A 15,324-nucleotide genomic window follows, 5' to 3' on the forward strand; every position below is an offset into this window, starting at 1 on the left:
TGCCATCTTAACAATATTGTATAATTCATGAACTTGAGATGTATTTCAATTTTTTAAATAAATATCAATTTACTTCAGTGATGTTACTTCCATCCTAACAAGTATGGAATGGTGACTTCCAAGCTTCTTACATGCTGGACCAGAAACTGGAAGTCTCCCTCTTTTTAAAATGTGTTTGCTACTATAAATCTCCCATTTACCAGTATTTTAAGGTGGAAGATCATTGACTTGAGATCTTATCTTAATATAGGTGTTTACTGCTATTAATTTCCCTGAAAATGGTGCTTTAGTGGCAGCCCATAAGTTTTGGTATGTTGCATTTTTATTTTCATATATCTCAAAGGATTTTCTAATTTATCTTGTGAACTTTCCCTTTGACTCACTGGTTATTTAAGAGTTCATTAAATTCTACATATTTTTGAATTTCTCAGTTTTGTCTTTATTTCATTCCATTGTGGTCAGAGAACATACCTTTTACGACTTTAATATTTTTTCAATTTATTGAGGCTTTTTTATGGTCTGACATATGGTCTATCTTGGAGAATGTTCCACGTGATCTTGAGAATTGTCTATTGTGTGAATGTTCTATAGATGTGTTAAGTGTAGTTGGTTTATAGTGCTGTTCAAGTCTTATTTCCCTGTGGATCTTCTAACTAGTTTTTCTATTCATTATTTAAAGGGGAGGCAGGGTCATGTCTCTGACTAGTATTGCTGAATAGTCTATTTTCCCCTCAATTGTATCAAGTTCTGCTTCAGAATTCTTGCAGCAAAATACAGAATTGTCAAGAACATGAGCTCTGTTGTGAGGTGCAGAGATGTTTATGTTGTTATAGTTTCCTGACAGGTTCTTTTCTATCATAAAATTACCCTCTTTATCTGTAATAAGCTTTTATTTTCAAGTCTATTAGTTTAGCCACTCCAGTTCTCTGACTGGTGCTTGCATGGTATAGCTTTTTCATTGTAGTTTTACCTTTGATTTTAAAGTGTGTCTCCTGTGGACAGAATATAGTTGAGTCTTGTTTCTGTTATCCAGTCTGACAACCTTTGCCTAATCATTGTTAGGCATGAGTAATAATTCACCCACATGTATTGTTACTATGTATATGGTTGGGTTTACATGTCCTTTTACCTTTTTGTCTTCTATACATGTTACATCTTCTTTGTTCCTTTGTTCTCCTTTTTCTGTTTTAAGTGAATATTTTCTAGTGTAATATTTTATGTTCTTTAATAATATTTTTCTGTATATTTTGGGAATTATTTTCTTAGTGGATACTCTAGGACTTACAGTATACATCTTGTCAGAATCTACTTTAGCTGTAGAGCAATTTAATTCTAATGAAATGTTACTCCTATAAAGCTCTATCACTTCTTCCCTTTGTTACACACATTGCATCACTATATGTTAAACATATAATACTTTCTATAATTTTGTTTTAAAGTAGCTGAACAAATATATTTTTAGATTTTTTAAATTAACCTTTTAATTCACAATTTCTTGTTAGCTTTCTGTTGTTTCATTATTGAAGTATGAAATATTTGCTCCCACCTGCTTTATGGTGTTATATGCAAATATACGTTTCCATGTTATAGGTGCAACACCACAATTATATATATATATGTATACTGTTATACAATTGCTTTTATATCAGCTGAAAGAAGGGAAAATAAGTTGTTACAATGTCTTTTATAATTTCTTACATTTTAATTGGCATTGTTTTTTGGTAAGGGTTTGAATTGTGGGGTCTCACTTCCTTTCAGATGGAAAAACATCATTTAGCATTTCTTGTAAGGCGGGTTTCCTGGGAATGAATTCTTAAAATCTGTGTGTCATTTTGCCTCCACTTCTGAAAGACTTTTGTTAGATATAAACTCTTTGGTTTTTTCCTTTGAGCACTTTGCATGTCCTTCCACTGCCTTAGGTTCTCGTTGTTTCTGATAAGTGAACTGTTAATGTGGTTTCCTTGTACATGATTAGTGGTTTTTCTTTCTGTTTTCAAGATTCTTCTGTCTTTTAACATTTTTATTCTGGTATGCCTGGGTGTGGATCCTTTTATTTTCAGAACCTGACCTTCTTGGATTAATGCTTTTCATCAAATTTGAGATTTTTAGGCACTGTTTCTTCTAATAACTTTTCTACTCGTTTCTCCTCTCTTTGTGGCACTTCCATGACATATATGTTGATGTTCCATATGTCTCTGAAGCTGTTTTTTTTCCTTTTTCCTGTTCTTCTGATTGCATTATCTATATTGATTAATCCCCACATTGGCTTTCTACTGCAAAGCTACTGTTGAGTCCCTCTAATGAATCTTTCATTGCAGTTATTATACTTTTTAAGTCCAGAGATCTCCATTTGGTTCTTTAAAAATAATTTCTATCTCCATTAATATTCTTTGAGGGAATATTATACCTTCCTTTACCTTCAGCATGGTTTTAGCATGTGTATGTATGTGTGTATATGTATCTTGATGCTTTGAGGTTTTTGTCTGCTTCCAATACCTGGACCCACTCAAAGGCAATTAAAAAAAATTTTTTTTTATTGCTTTTCTCCCCACCATGTATGAGTCACACTTTCCTGTTTATTTGTAGATCTTATTTTTTTGGTTCAAAACTGGACATTTTACATAATAGCAGTTCTGGAGACTCACAGTCCCCTCTCCAGGGCTTGTTTGCTTATATGGTTAGTGACTTAGCTGGACCATTTTGGCTAAGTCCACTTACCCTGAATTGTATGGCCTCTGATGTTGCACTACGTCACCTGGGTATATGCAGTGTTGCTGACACCTCCCCTCAACCCCAAGGACAGTAGTTTTAGCAGGGCTCTCTTGCTGTTTCTTTCCCTGCCGTCCCTGTAAGAGTTCTAGTTGGTCTGTCTCCATTGTTATCACGCTGTGCTGTTAACATCCACTAATTTCTGGTGGACCTATTATTTGACAATGCCCTGGGACATAAATTGCCACACAGTTCTAATTGAAGTTAGGTTTTTCGAGTTGCTGAGGTTTGTTCCAACTGTAGGGCTGCTCTAAACTTCCTCTTTCATTCTCTGTTGAAATTCTCACTGGCCTTCCTTTCTGCTTGTTTTGCTAACCTGGAGATCCCAGGCTCCTCTTACTTCACCCCCAACCCCACCTGAAATCTCCTTTGTCTGCAGCAGCATCCTTATGCTTCAACTTCTCTCACTCTGTTCTAAATAAAGTCAGTCCCTTCAGGGAATGCTATAGAAGCTGTTTTTACAGCCCGCTTCTCCCACTGGGCAGAACCTCTGTGCTACTCCCCCAGCATTGGGGATAGGGAGAGTAGCTGGCTTTGCTAGGAGTAGTCTGTAAGTAGAGCAGTGGGTGGTAGCCCTTGATCTTCTCTGCTTGCCTCTCCTTCCATGGAACCTCCACCCTAATCACTATTGCTCTAGTTTATGAGTATGCCAGGGCAACAGTGATTAGAAAACAGTATTCCTGGGGTAGATATTCTGTGCTACAAGTGGGGACTGGGTGGAGGAAGGAAGGCTCAGACCTCTTTAATACTGCTGCTTGGAACAGAGCTTCTGCAACACAGACCTTGAGGGAATGAGAGATGCTAGCAGTCTGCTCCTCCTAGGGATAAATTGTAGGCCAAGACTGGGAGATGAGGGGAGGAAGGGTGCAGGGTCATGGTTCAAATACCACAGAGACTCACTATTCTTACCAAGGTTGAGTATTTTCTTGGATAAATGTTTCTGTTTGCTGTGTGCTCTTATGACAATTTCCAGAGACTTTAATTTCTAAAAAAAAATTGACCAGTTATGATTGTTTCACTAGGGGTCTGTATGTCTCATGTTGCCATTTCGAAAGTGCTTCTTGATTGTTTAATACATGTCTTAAAATACAAGCAATCAAGACCCTTTAAATAAGGCAGTATGTTCACAACCTGAAAAAGCTTTCTGTTGCCATCAGTTGACTCAACAACACCATGCAGCATACAGAATACAGTTCTTTAATAGTTACTTAAATATATTCCAGAAGAGTGTTTCTAATCAATTACAAGTGCAGTCTGTTACACCAGTAAATGTTACTTGACCTCTTTATAAAGTAAATAATGCTAGGTAAGAATTAGTCCTGGAATAGTGTGCTGTATTTCTATTTCCAATCCAGTAGATTAAAAACACAATTGTGAATGGTATAAAAATGTAAGAATCATATTGTGATAAAACCAATCTCAAAAATAGAGAATCCAGACCCTACTCAGATAATTTTAGAACTCAGAAGTTTTCCTCAACTTAAACACAAACTCCACACAGAAAATATCACAGATGTTTTTCAATGTGATGCAACTGCATAAAACTCTAGAATGTGACCATTAGGAGACGAATGTACTGAAATCAACAGAATTTAGAAAACACATCGAATTCTGAAGTCAGGAGACGATTTACAAAGAATTAATCATCATCAGAGTCAGAATCATATTTCTTTCCTCGAATAGTTTTCTTTTCCAGCTTTGTGAAGTTTGTTCCAAATTTCTTTTGGCTCTGAAATGGTGGCTCCGTTAAATTTCCACTAAAAAGAAAGCAAATTTGAAAAACACTTATTCTGTATGGTTTAGTACAGCTGGTATACTAAACTGCACAAAAACCTATCCTCACTGTAACATAATAGAGTAAAATTTTCTTTAAAATGTTGGTGTCAAGGAAGAGGTATATTATTTACACTGATAGTTAATAGTTTTAAACCTTACTATGTACTACTAAATGCTTTAGATCAGCGTTTTATTTTATCATTAATTACTGATTAACATTTCACGGGATGCACCAACAAAATTTCTGACTAAAAAGCATACAAGGAAATCAGTTATTTTTATCTGTTTTGGGTATGCTGAATCTGTATTAGATTCTCTCCTGAGAATGACACAGGAAAACCATGCTCTATTTTTGATAGCCTGTTATGACTGGTTTGATTCTATTTAACATCTTTTAATGCTTAGATCTCTATAGACATCAACAAAACTCATGGAATTCATTATCATTAACTCAGAATTGGAATGGAACTCTTTTCATGACGCCTCAAGATATTCCTAGCAGCTAGATCTTGGTTTTGAAATATCATTTGCCACTGAAAGGAACCATGGAATCTTGGAGAAAAAGCCAATTCCTGTGGAGAGTATAACACGAGGCCCCCTAAAAGACCTTAAGTGCACCAGAAGGTGCTCAAAGAATTATGGGGATGTGTCAAAAGGACAGAGAAGCCAGTATGAAAGGCTCTCACTGGCCAAATCTGAGGCAATCTGAGCTTCAAAGTAAACAATAACAGCAACAGACTATAACCCACTGAATAAAAGAATCCACAGCCCATTCTAATACAGATAAATGAAGAAGTAAGTTAATGTGGGGTCTGGAGAAGTTCTTCCTTAAATCACCAGTTGGCTTGGTAGACAACTGGTTAACCAGTGCACAGTTACCACCACCAGCAATGAGACAAACCATCATATATCTCCTGATATGGTACACTGAGAAGAAAGAATACAACATCACTTCCATAATATACCTGTGGAAAACATGCAGAATCTGAATCTAATTTTGAAACAAACTGGGAGATGCTCTATAAAATAACTAGTTTGTACTCTTCAAAAATGTTAAAGTATTGAAAAACAAAGGAGGGGAACAAGTTGCTACAGGTTAATGGAAACTAAAAATACATAGTAAGTACACAGAACCCATTTTTCCAGTATGGAGGACATTATTGGGACAATGGTGGAATTTGAATAAGGTCTGTAAACTATGTATTTTGTGTTTTAATAAATTGTACTGTGGTTGTATAAAATGTTCCTGTTCTTAGGAAATGCATACAGAAATATTTAGGAGTAAAGGGACAATATATCTACAACGTCCAATCAAATGGTTCTGAAAAAAAGTTTATATATATCTAGAAAGAGAACGATAAAGCAAATATAAAATGTTGAAAATTGAGGGACATGGGTGAATGATATACAAGATTTCAAGAATTCTTTGTACTAGTTTCCACCTTATTTAAAGTTTGAAATCACTTCAAAATAATTTTATTTAATATTAACATTTTACTTAATATTAAGAAAATAAAACCTAAAACTCCAAAATCAATCACTACAATGTAGGAATGATTTATGCATGTGGAGGAAAGATTCAGAGATAAAGGAAGAAGGGAAGTAAAAAGATGAGAGAACTTTCTACTTATCAAAAGGCACTCTGACTGGAATAACTGGAAAATTTTACCTGTTATTTTTGCAAATCAAAAACAGGCACAAAACGTAAGATGATATGCTCTGATTTGTGGAATTAGATAAATTATTTGTCTAGAGAAGTGGACAAAGAGATAAGTGGAAAATGGAAGTTGGATTTTATCAACAGATGGTTTTCTGAGACTGTTTCCCAGAGTAGTAATTTAAGCTAAGCATAGAGATGAGATTTTATATGTTTTATCAGATTCTACAAGTGATACAGGAATATCTACTTTCAAACATTAGATTTTTAATGTAAGTCATTATCAATTTGATTAATCTCGTTTAAATCAGGAAGGAGTCAATTCTTCTGGAGTGTCATTTTGGGTTTCCAGATTAACAGAGAATTAGATTCCATAGGATCTGTTAGTTTGAAAACTTTTATAGTTAGATGGACTCCAAGATCCAAGGTCAATTTTATTTATAACTCTGATTTTGCTGTAAGATCATGCTAATGTACACTTTAAGAAATATGCTTTTCCTTTGTGAAAATTTTTCTACATCTCAGCTTAAAGATCTTAGTTCCATAAAATAAATGTTAACATAAATTCTCTAAAAAATCAACTGGATATGTGAATTAATATAAATTGATAGTTTACTAAAAGTTACCTGTAATTGAGAATATCAGAACAACCCAGCCTCCATTCTAAAGTTTCTGTGGTGAAGTCATCTGTATTTCCTAGGTCAGAAAATCCAACAACAAAATCTTGTGTTTTTCCATCTTTCACCAGTGCTAGCGTGGGAATGACTTTGATATGCAGTCTCTCACAAAGGAAAGGTGCTTTTTCCACATTCAGCTTCAAAAATTTGGTCTCAAGATGTTTCTTGGACAGTATCACCAAATGTCTGTCTAGTATGTTACACCTATAGATAACAACACATAGAAAATCAAAAGCTAAAAACAACAGATTTCTTTTTCAAAATAAATATTAAGGCACATCTAAGTTTTTAGTTTTTCTGAATCTCATAATTTGGCAGCCAATCTATGCTTCTATCAGATAATCTCATTTCCATTTCATAGGTTAGGTACCTCTTTTTCTACCTCTCATATCATATTCTAGAAAGTCAGATCTCCCTTAACGATACTTATAAAAAATGAAGTATTCAACTTATGCCTTAAGTAGTTCACAAAGTTGTCATGTTCATGGTTAAGAATAAAAAATTGTCATTTCCCTTATGCATGTTTCCTGGCATCTCATAGGTGACAAATCTGAACTTGACAGAACTGGGAAGACAGTTCTCAGAATTAGAAATGAACATGTGGTGCCATATTTGGAAGTCACTAAGAAAGACTGAATGGTGTCACTGAGGAACCCTTCCAACTGTGCGACTCTGTTAGTGAGAAGCATATCAAGGTTAAGGGCTACAAACATGGTCATTACGGTTCTAAAGAAATGAAAAATACCAGCAGTAACCTTTATTAAGCCACCTGAACAGTGGAAAGCGATATTTTCTTTAAATTATATTTTAAATTGGCCAGCCTTCTAGTGTTTCTGAAAGACTACTGTAATAATCTTTTGAGCAGTAGTTCTTACCCAGAGGTGATTATTACAGTCAACTTTTAAAATATGCAAATGAATGAAAATTCTCTGGGAGTTGAGCTGAGAAACATGCAAGTGATTCTCATGCCCAGCAAAGTTTGAGAACTACTGCTTTCCATGACTAAGAAACCGAATGCTTCATAGCTGGTTTTACTAGTAGGCTTTTTGGGTACTTCTTGGTATAGTTTTTCCTGAGTTAGGTTTGGGTCCACGGAGTTTCTTATAACCTTGATGCATCATCACCTCTGAGTGATTCTTTTTATATACCACCCACGTACTGCAGCAATGGGATTTTAGTGAAAAATGGTAGGGGAATAAGTGGTTTTTGAATGAAGTTCCAAACAAGGACAAATCATTTTGAGAAATACGTTCTTGAAGATTTGTACAAAAATCAACTCCATTGTTTTACTGGAGTAATACAGAATCTATTTTAAATAGGTCTGTGTCCCACTTGTCAATTAATCCATTTTTTAAAAATCTAGAAGTAGTAGTTATGGTGTAGTTAAAACAGCATTAGGCTTAAAACCTGGGTTCAAATCCTCTTTTATCATTTAGTAGCTGAGTGACATTAGGTAGGTCACTTAATCTCTCCAAGTCTTTGGTTTCCACGCATGAAGCACAGGAATTATACGTACTTACCTCAAACAGTGATTGTGAATGCTCCAGGATTTTATACAACATGAAGTATCTAGCGTACTATGTGCTAGAAACTTTGATATCTACCTATCTATATCTCTATCACCTCATTTCAATCTTGACTTTTCAGTTCTGTTTTAAGGTAAGTACTGCTGGTGCTGCATTGTTTATAAATCCATCAAGTATACTTACTGAGTACCTACTATGTGTAGTCAATGCTGCTCTATGGCTAGGAACCCAGAGCACAGTGGGCCACGACACAAAGGCAAACCCTCTGCCTTCACAAAACTTACAATCTAGTGGGCAGAGACATCTAATAAATAAGTGGACAAATAATATCAATCTTCTATTTACCTTCCTAATCCCTTTCCCACTTTCCCTTATAGGAGATTTCATCGTCTCAGTTATTTTCTTTCATCTTTATTTTCTTAGTCAATAAATCCCAAGCAATCAGTCCCTGAAAGGTGTTAACTAATAGCCACGTTGTTGGGTGATGAGGCAAAGACAAGGGCCAGGCAGGCTATGGAAATGCGAGAAGAGGGCAGGGCTGGGATCCCAGGGAATAACAGAGACTCTGCATTGGAGTGTGTGTCTAAGGGGGGCAGGAGCTACTCGGCATCAGTGAATTGCTTTCATACAATTCTAGGTCTGTTATCAAGTTATCTGATACTTAAAAAAAAAATTCTACAATCTGATTAGTTGCCAACATTTAAAAGTTTTCTTGCCAACACTTAAATGTTGGCAAGTATTCAAATTTGGGGGCTAAAAAAAAAAAGGCTTGAGTCCTCTGGTTTAAGATATAACCTCTTCTGGGGCTATTTTCACTTTGAGGGATCTGCCTCCAAAGAGAGGTTGGCAGACCTGGGTTCGTCTAATAGAAATCACTTTATTTTCCTTCCAGCCATGCCTGGTGCCCCAACTCTGCTTCAGGTGAAAGGCTTGATCAAGCCACTGTCTCCCGGTGAATTGAAGTTGAGAAGAAGTGACTGAATTCAAAGCTAGTGTTCAGGTGTTGGCCCCATTTCCAACACTGTGGCTGTATCATAATAGTAGGGACAAAAGTAGAATTCTTTTGGCATTGATAAAAAAATTAAAGTGTTCATTTCTAAGATGTTTAAAAATTAGCTAGTGAAAATGTAGTTCAGGAAATAGCCATTTCTATGGAAATACTGATCTTCTATAATTTGTACTTTTGTATGTCACTGGTTTTTAAGTTAATCTTTAATGACTGCTTAACTTTAATTCTAGTATAAAGAGACAACTTAGGGATTACTTCCTTTTATATTTTTCTTAATTCTCTATGAAGTCAGTGTATCTCTATTCAACAATCTCATCATGTTCAAGAACAGTCACTGAGGGAAACAAATTACCTCAATGTGGAGTCTCTGTAGAAATGGCAAACCACTTTTTTACTCTCCTTGACTTCTTGAAAAAAGTCTCTCTCACTAGGGATTTCTCTGTATTCCCCATGTCCTTTTGAAAGCCATTCCTGATTTGGAGAAAAGGGAAAATATCACACATTTGAAATACCTCTTTCAATATCACTTTGTATTTTATGTCCAAACCACTATAATATTTTGTAATCAAGCTGATTTTATCTTAGAGAGAAATGAATTCCTTTCGGTGATGTACTTTCCTATGTTGCTAGTGTCAATGCAAATACAGTCTGTGGGCCATGACTATCTCCACAGCATGGCTCATATTTAAGATGATTATCCGTCTTGGTAACTTAAAACATACGTTTTCTTAGAACTTCGAAAGTAAAAATTTAGACTACAAAGAGACTTAGAATGTAACCATCTACTTAATTTCCTTGCACTGAAACTATTAAAATCAGAAGCATTTGATCCAAGTTACTACATAGCTTTAAAAAATAATGCTTGTGAGATAAAGCCAATCTGTCTTTGGGGAGGGGGCGGGTACTGCAGCTCTGAAGCTCGGGAGCCCTGTATGCTTTTGATGACTAACTCAGAGACAGCAAACCTCTTCTGTACTGGCCACCAATGGGTAGTATCCTGGGAAGAAAAAGATGTTTGTCTTCACATGGTGTCCAGAAACAAAGATCCCGCAAGTCACCTAATCCAACTTCCCAAATCAATAAATCAACCCTTATCATCCATGTCAGACAGACATTTCAGCTTCTTGAACCTTTCCTGTGGCAGGAAGCTGGTCCCCTCAACTGGAAGCTTGTTTCCTTTCTCAGGAGCTGGTTTTAATAAAAGGGAGGACTGGATGTGCAGGCAGAAGGCATGGGCTTGAATCACTGCTCTACCACTTATCAGGCTATGAACTGTAATAACCTTTCTGAGTCTCACTTTCCTCACCTGTAATGTGGAGATCATAAAGTAACTATCTCATTGAGTTACTGTGAATGGACAATGTGAAAATAACTACAACAGTGTCTGGCGGGTGTGCTTAAAAAGCATTTGTATATGTACTCTCTATTCTTAGAAAAGTCTTCTCACACTGAATCACAGTATATCCAGAACAATGGGCTGTGGATCCCAGCTTGGACCTCAGATAAGAAACAGAAATTCTAATCTCCTTCACGTCAGCCCTTCAAATATCCTACATCGCCTATGTCCTGCCTGCTTCACACTGAACATTTCCACTTGCTTTTGACTTTCTCATATGAAATGACTTCTAGACTTCTTCGTCTTCTGGCTGTCCTCCTCTGAACAGTCTTCCAGAAGTGGTCCACCTAGAAAGGGGCAGGAGTGCCATCCCTGGCCTTACACTAACACAGCCGAGACTGCGTCACCAGTTTTGGTATCTATACATTTCATGCTGGCGTACACTGAGCTGAGACCTACCGGAGGCCCTGATATTTTTCTCCTTATTTCTTTGGTAAAGCTTCCATAAAGAGTTTCAACTCTCAAATACACTCCTTAATGACGCATTTGCTTTGCACACAGCTAAGTTATGACAGGCTTTCTCATAACTCCACCTGAAAGGGAACCCACTGATCCCTATTCCTCCCAGGGTTCTTCCTCATCCACTCTCTCAACCACACAAATCTGAGCTCGGAAGATGATCCTGGGCACGTGTTTCTTGTACTTGACTGTGGATTAATATACTGATCAGGCTAATTCTGAATGTGTCTTTTTTTTATGGCTCACAGGCCCAGCCGCTCCACGGCATGTGGGATCTTCCCAGACCAGGGCACGAGCCCGTGTCCCCTGCATCGGCAGGCGGACTCTCAACCACTGCACCACCAGGGAAGCCCTGAATGTGTCTTTAAAACTAATCTTTTTTCTGGGCAAATTTTTAATGGCATTAGGTACTTTGAGGTCAAACCACCCTAAAAACTACAAGTGACTACTGCAGCACAGGTATATATAAGTTGTTAGAAGCATACTGTTAGAGCAATTTCAGAAAGCAGGGCAGAGAGGTTACTTGTTTCTGCTGTTGAGCTTTCTTCAGTGCCTTGAGTCTCTTTTCTTTGAGGTGTTCCAATTCATCCTCATCCATCTGATCCAGTTTCTGAATTTCCGAATCCAAATGTTCTTCCACTTGTTTGGTGGTCTGAAGCAACTGATTCTCTAGGACTTTTGAAAACATTTCAACAGGTGCATTCGCTTCCATTCTTCTAAATGGTACAGTTCACCCTTGATGCTGAGGAGAAGGTTTACAAAGTTAGAAAAAAAAAAATAAGACAGTTTTCTCTTAGTTTCAAAAATGCTAGCAAGTATATCATTTGTAGTCCACAAAGTGTTCTGCTGACAACCAAGCACGTCATGTTAAGAATTTTTATTTAAATGTTTTAAAATTTAATTTTCAATGGATTAGAGTTACACTACTCAAAAACGATTTAGACCAAAGTTTAGGTGCTTTTGATTTAGTTTGTGTTTTACTACCCTAAAGCAAAGACAAATCTTTAAGACCATCGCCAGACCAGAAAGAAATGAATGACGAAATTAAACCTAGTGCTGTATACTGACAGTGTTCTTTACCAAAGGAAAAAGGAAGAAAAGCAGAAATGACTGTGAACAAGATAAAGTTTAACTGCAGTGAGGTTTTACACACACATACACACACCAAACTTTGCTTCAACATAGAGCAGAGTTGAGCAAAAGACATATTTTTCATCTCTGCCTAAATGATTTTCGTTTAACTCTGAAGAGAGCTCATTACAACTTATGTAAAGAACTCTGCCTGATGTTCCCTAAGCTTTAGTTTCCATTCCTGTTCTCCCATTACCTAATAAGGTCTATGAGGCCACAAAGATTGATACTGGTATTGATTTACTGACACTCAGTGTTCTTAACTTTGAGGTCAAACAATATAACACTACAAATATTTTAAAAAATATCGATTTTTTTCCCATCAATCCTCTATGTAAGATAAGAGTTTAAAAATAGAATCTAGGGACTTCCCTGGTGGGCCAGTGGCAAAGAAACCAACTCCCAATGCAGGGGACGTGGGTTCGATCCCTGGTCGAGGAACTAAGATCCCACATGCTGCGGGGCAACTAAGCCCTCGAGTCGCAACTACTGAGCCTACACGCCTCAACTAGACAGCCTGTGTGCCACAAACTATAAAGCCCACATGCTCTGGAGCCTGAGCGCCACAACTAGAGAAAAGGCTGTGCTGCAGTGAAGAGCCCGCATGCCACAACGAAAGATCCCGCGTGTTGCAACTACTAAGACCTAACACAGCGATAAATAAATAAAGAAATATAAAAAAATAGAATCTAATTCAGATTAGAAAGGAAGATCTCTCTCAATTATATATTTATTTTATATTGGCATCTAGTTGATTTATAATGTTAATTTCAGGTATACAGCAAAGTTATTCACTTATACATATACATGTATCCTTTTCCAAATTCTTTTCCCATTTAAGTTACTACGAATATTGAGTAGAGTTCCCTGTGCTATACAGTAGGTCCTTGTTATCTATTTCAATTACATATTTTAGAAGAAATGTATTATTGTTGCTGGTAGAAAATCAAATGTTTTATGGGTACCCCTGAATTTCAATTTATAATTTGCTTATCAAAGCAGGAGGCTGTTGCATCTCAATTAGTTATGTGATACATTTGCAACCACTACTGAAGCACTTTCAAAAATCTGAATAAACTTGTGAGCTTATTCACCCAGCTTCATACACGCAGCCTGGCCCACCAGACCCTCTATAAATGTTGAAGTGAAGAGAAATAGTCTTCTTGCAAACTTCGCTTCTGATTCCATTTTTCTACACATGAAAAGAAGCTTTTGAAAAGCATACTGGGGACTTCCCTGGTGGCGCAGTACTTAAGAATCCACCTTCCAATGCAGGGGACATGGGTTGGATCCCTGGTCCGGGAAGATCCCATATGCCTCGCAGCAACTAAGCCTGTGCGCCACAACTACTGAACCTGCGCTCTGGAGCCCACATACTACAACTACTGAAGCCTGCGTGCCTAGAGCCCGTGCTCCGCAGCAAGAGAAGCCACCGCAGTGAGAAGCCCATGCCCCGCAACGAAGAGTAGCCCCCGCTCGCCGGGACTAGAGAAACCCTGCATGCAGCAACGAAGACCAAACGCATAAATAAATTTAAAAAAAAGCATACTCGATTTCACCTTGTATTCCTGGAGCTAGCAGTGCTGAGAACACTGCAGATGCACAAAAAATGTTTGTCAACTGTTGAAGGAACGTGCGCGTAGCTTTTGTTCAAATTATCGTTAAGTTTCAAAAGTATTTCCGGGTTTTAAAAAAAACCAATAAATAAATAAATAAAACCAAAATGTAACTTCCTCATAAACGCTATAAAATTTTAAAGGAGTATTTAAAATTGAAAGGAGTATTTCAAATATAGCAAGTGAATTTCACACTCCCTACCTCCCAAGAAAAACGTAAGGCTGTGACTCTCAGGATTGGGGCTGGATGAGGCAGAAAACTCGACATTAAACATTGACTTGCATGTCAGACCCTGTTCTTTACCAGGGGCGTAGCGGTTGCTTATCCCTGGAGGTTTATAGGCTGAGCTCAGAATTCAAGTCTTGGATAACTGGGAGGAGAAACGATTAACAAGGGCTGCTCTGGGGACAGGTGGTGCTACCGCATTCAGAAAGGGGGAAAGGAGACGGTGCAGGTATTCTGGGAACTTGATTCTCCAAACAAGCTTCTTTTTTTCAGTTCAACTGAATGGTGGGCAGGGACTTGTCCTCAAATTACCTAACCATTTCCTTGATCCCCCGGCATGCACCCGCCAAAACAACCATGGGGCCTCACCCTTAACTGCACGCCAGCCGCTTCCCAAAAGTACCCTCGCCACTCCCTGCGCCCCCGGAGACAGATGAGGGCAGAGTTGAGGTGGTCCCGGCTTCTACGCCTCCCGGGGCGCATGCGCCAAAGCTTCCTCCGCGGCGCGGACACCCTCGCCCGAGCCGCGCCCTTCCCCCGCCCAGGCAGGAGGCTGAGCAGCCGGGTGTCCATTAGCACCGAGGTGCATGGCCGGCTTTTTCACACCACTCTCTGCCTCACTTGAGCTCTCGGTGATACCTGAGAAGTGAGGAACCAGCTTCTCCAGAAGAGCAATCCACTCCGGCTTCAGGCTCGTAGCAGCGGCGGGGTGCTGCGAAGCGACCGTCACTTCCGCCTCCTCATTGGCCGCGGCTCTCACGCGATACAATCTGCGACGCCCCAGGAAGTGGAGGGGGGAAGGGAGGGGACGTGCGTGCGGTGAGCGCTTCTGCGCGTGCGCTCCTCCCCCACCCTCCCCCGCCCCACCGCCCGGAACCGAGGTGGCCCAACCTCTCCCTTCGTCCGTGTAAACAGCCCAGAGAGCGAGGGAGCGAAGTATGCTGGAGTTTGTAGTTTCTTAGTGCTCAGCCTGGAGTTGAGGTTCTTACGCTCTGACATAATGTTACATCAGAAATGAAATAGCTACTGTCTTCCTCAGGAGTGACACTCCAATTTCGTTTCCATTCTGTTTATTGAACGTT

General features: G+C 38.4%; 1 protein-coding gene across 1 annotated transcript; it reads right to left on the reverse strand.

Annotated features, from left to right (window-relative positions):
- Positions 1-3,943: 3,943 nt before the first annotated feature.
- Positions 3,944-14,968, reverse strand: TXNDC9 (thioredoxin domain containing 9). Its single transcript, XM_079721445.1, has 5 exons — positions 14,882-14,968; positions 11,793-12,011; positions 9,767-9,885; positions 6,829-7,083; positions 3,944-4,526 (listed from the first exon to the last, which is right to left on the reverse strand). The coding sequence occupies exons 2-5, from the start codon at positions 11,979-11,981 to the stop codon at positions 4,409-4,411; spliced, it is 681 nt and encodes a 226-aa protein (XP_079577571.1). The 5' UTR covers positions 11,982-12,011; positions 14,882-14,968; the 3' UTR covers positions 3,944-4,408.
- Between the last annotated feature and the right edge of the window lie 356 nt (positions 14,969-15,324).

Source organism: Hyperoodon ampullatus (genome assembly GCF_949752795.1).
Source record: "Hyperoodon ampullatus genome assembly, chromosome: 15".
NCBI lineage: Eukaryota > Metazoa > Chordata > Mammalia > Artiodactyla > Ziphiidae > Hyperoodon > Hyperoodon ampullatus.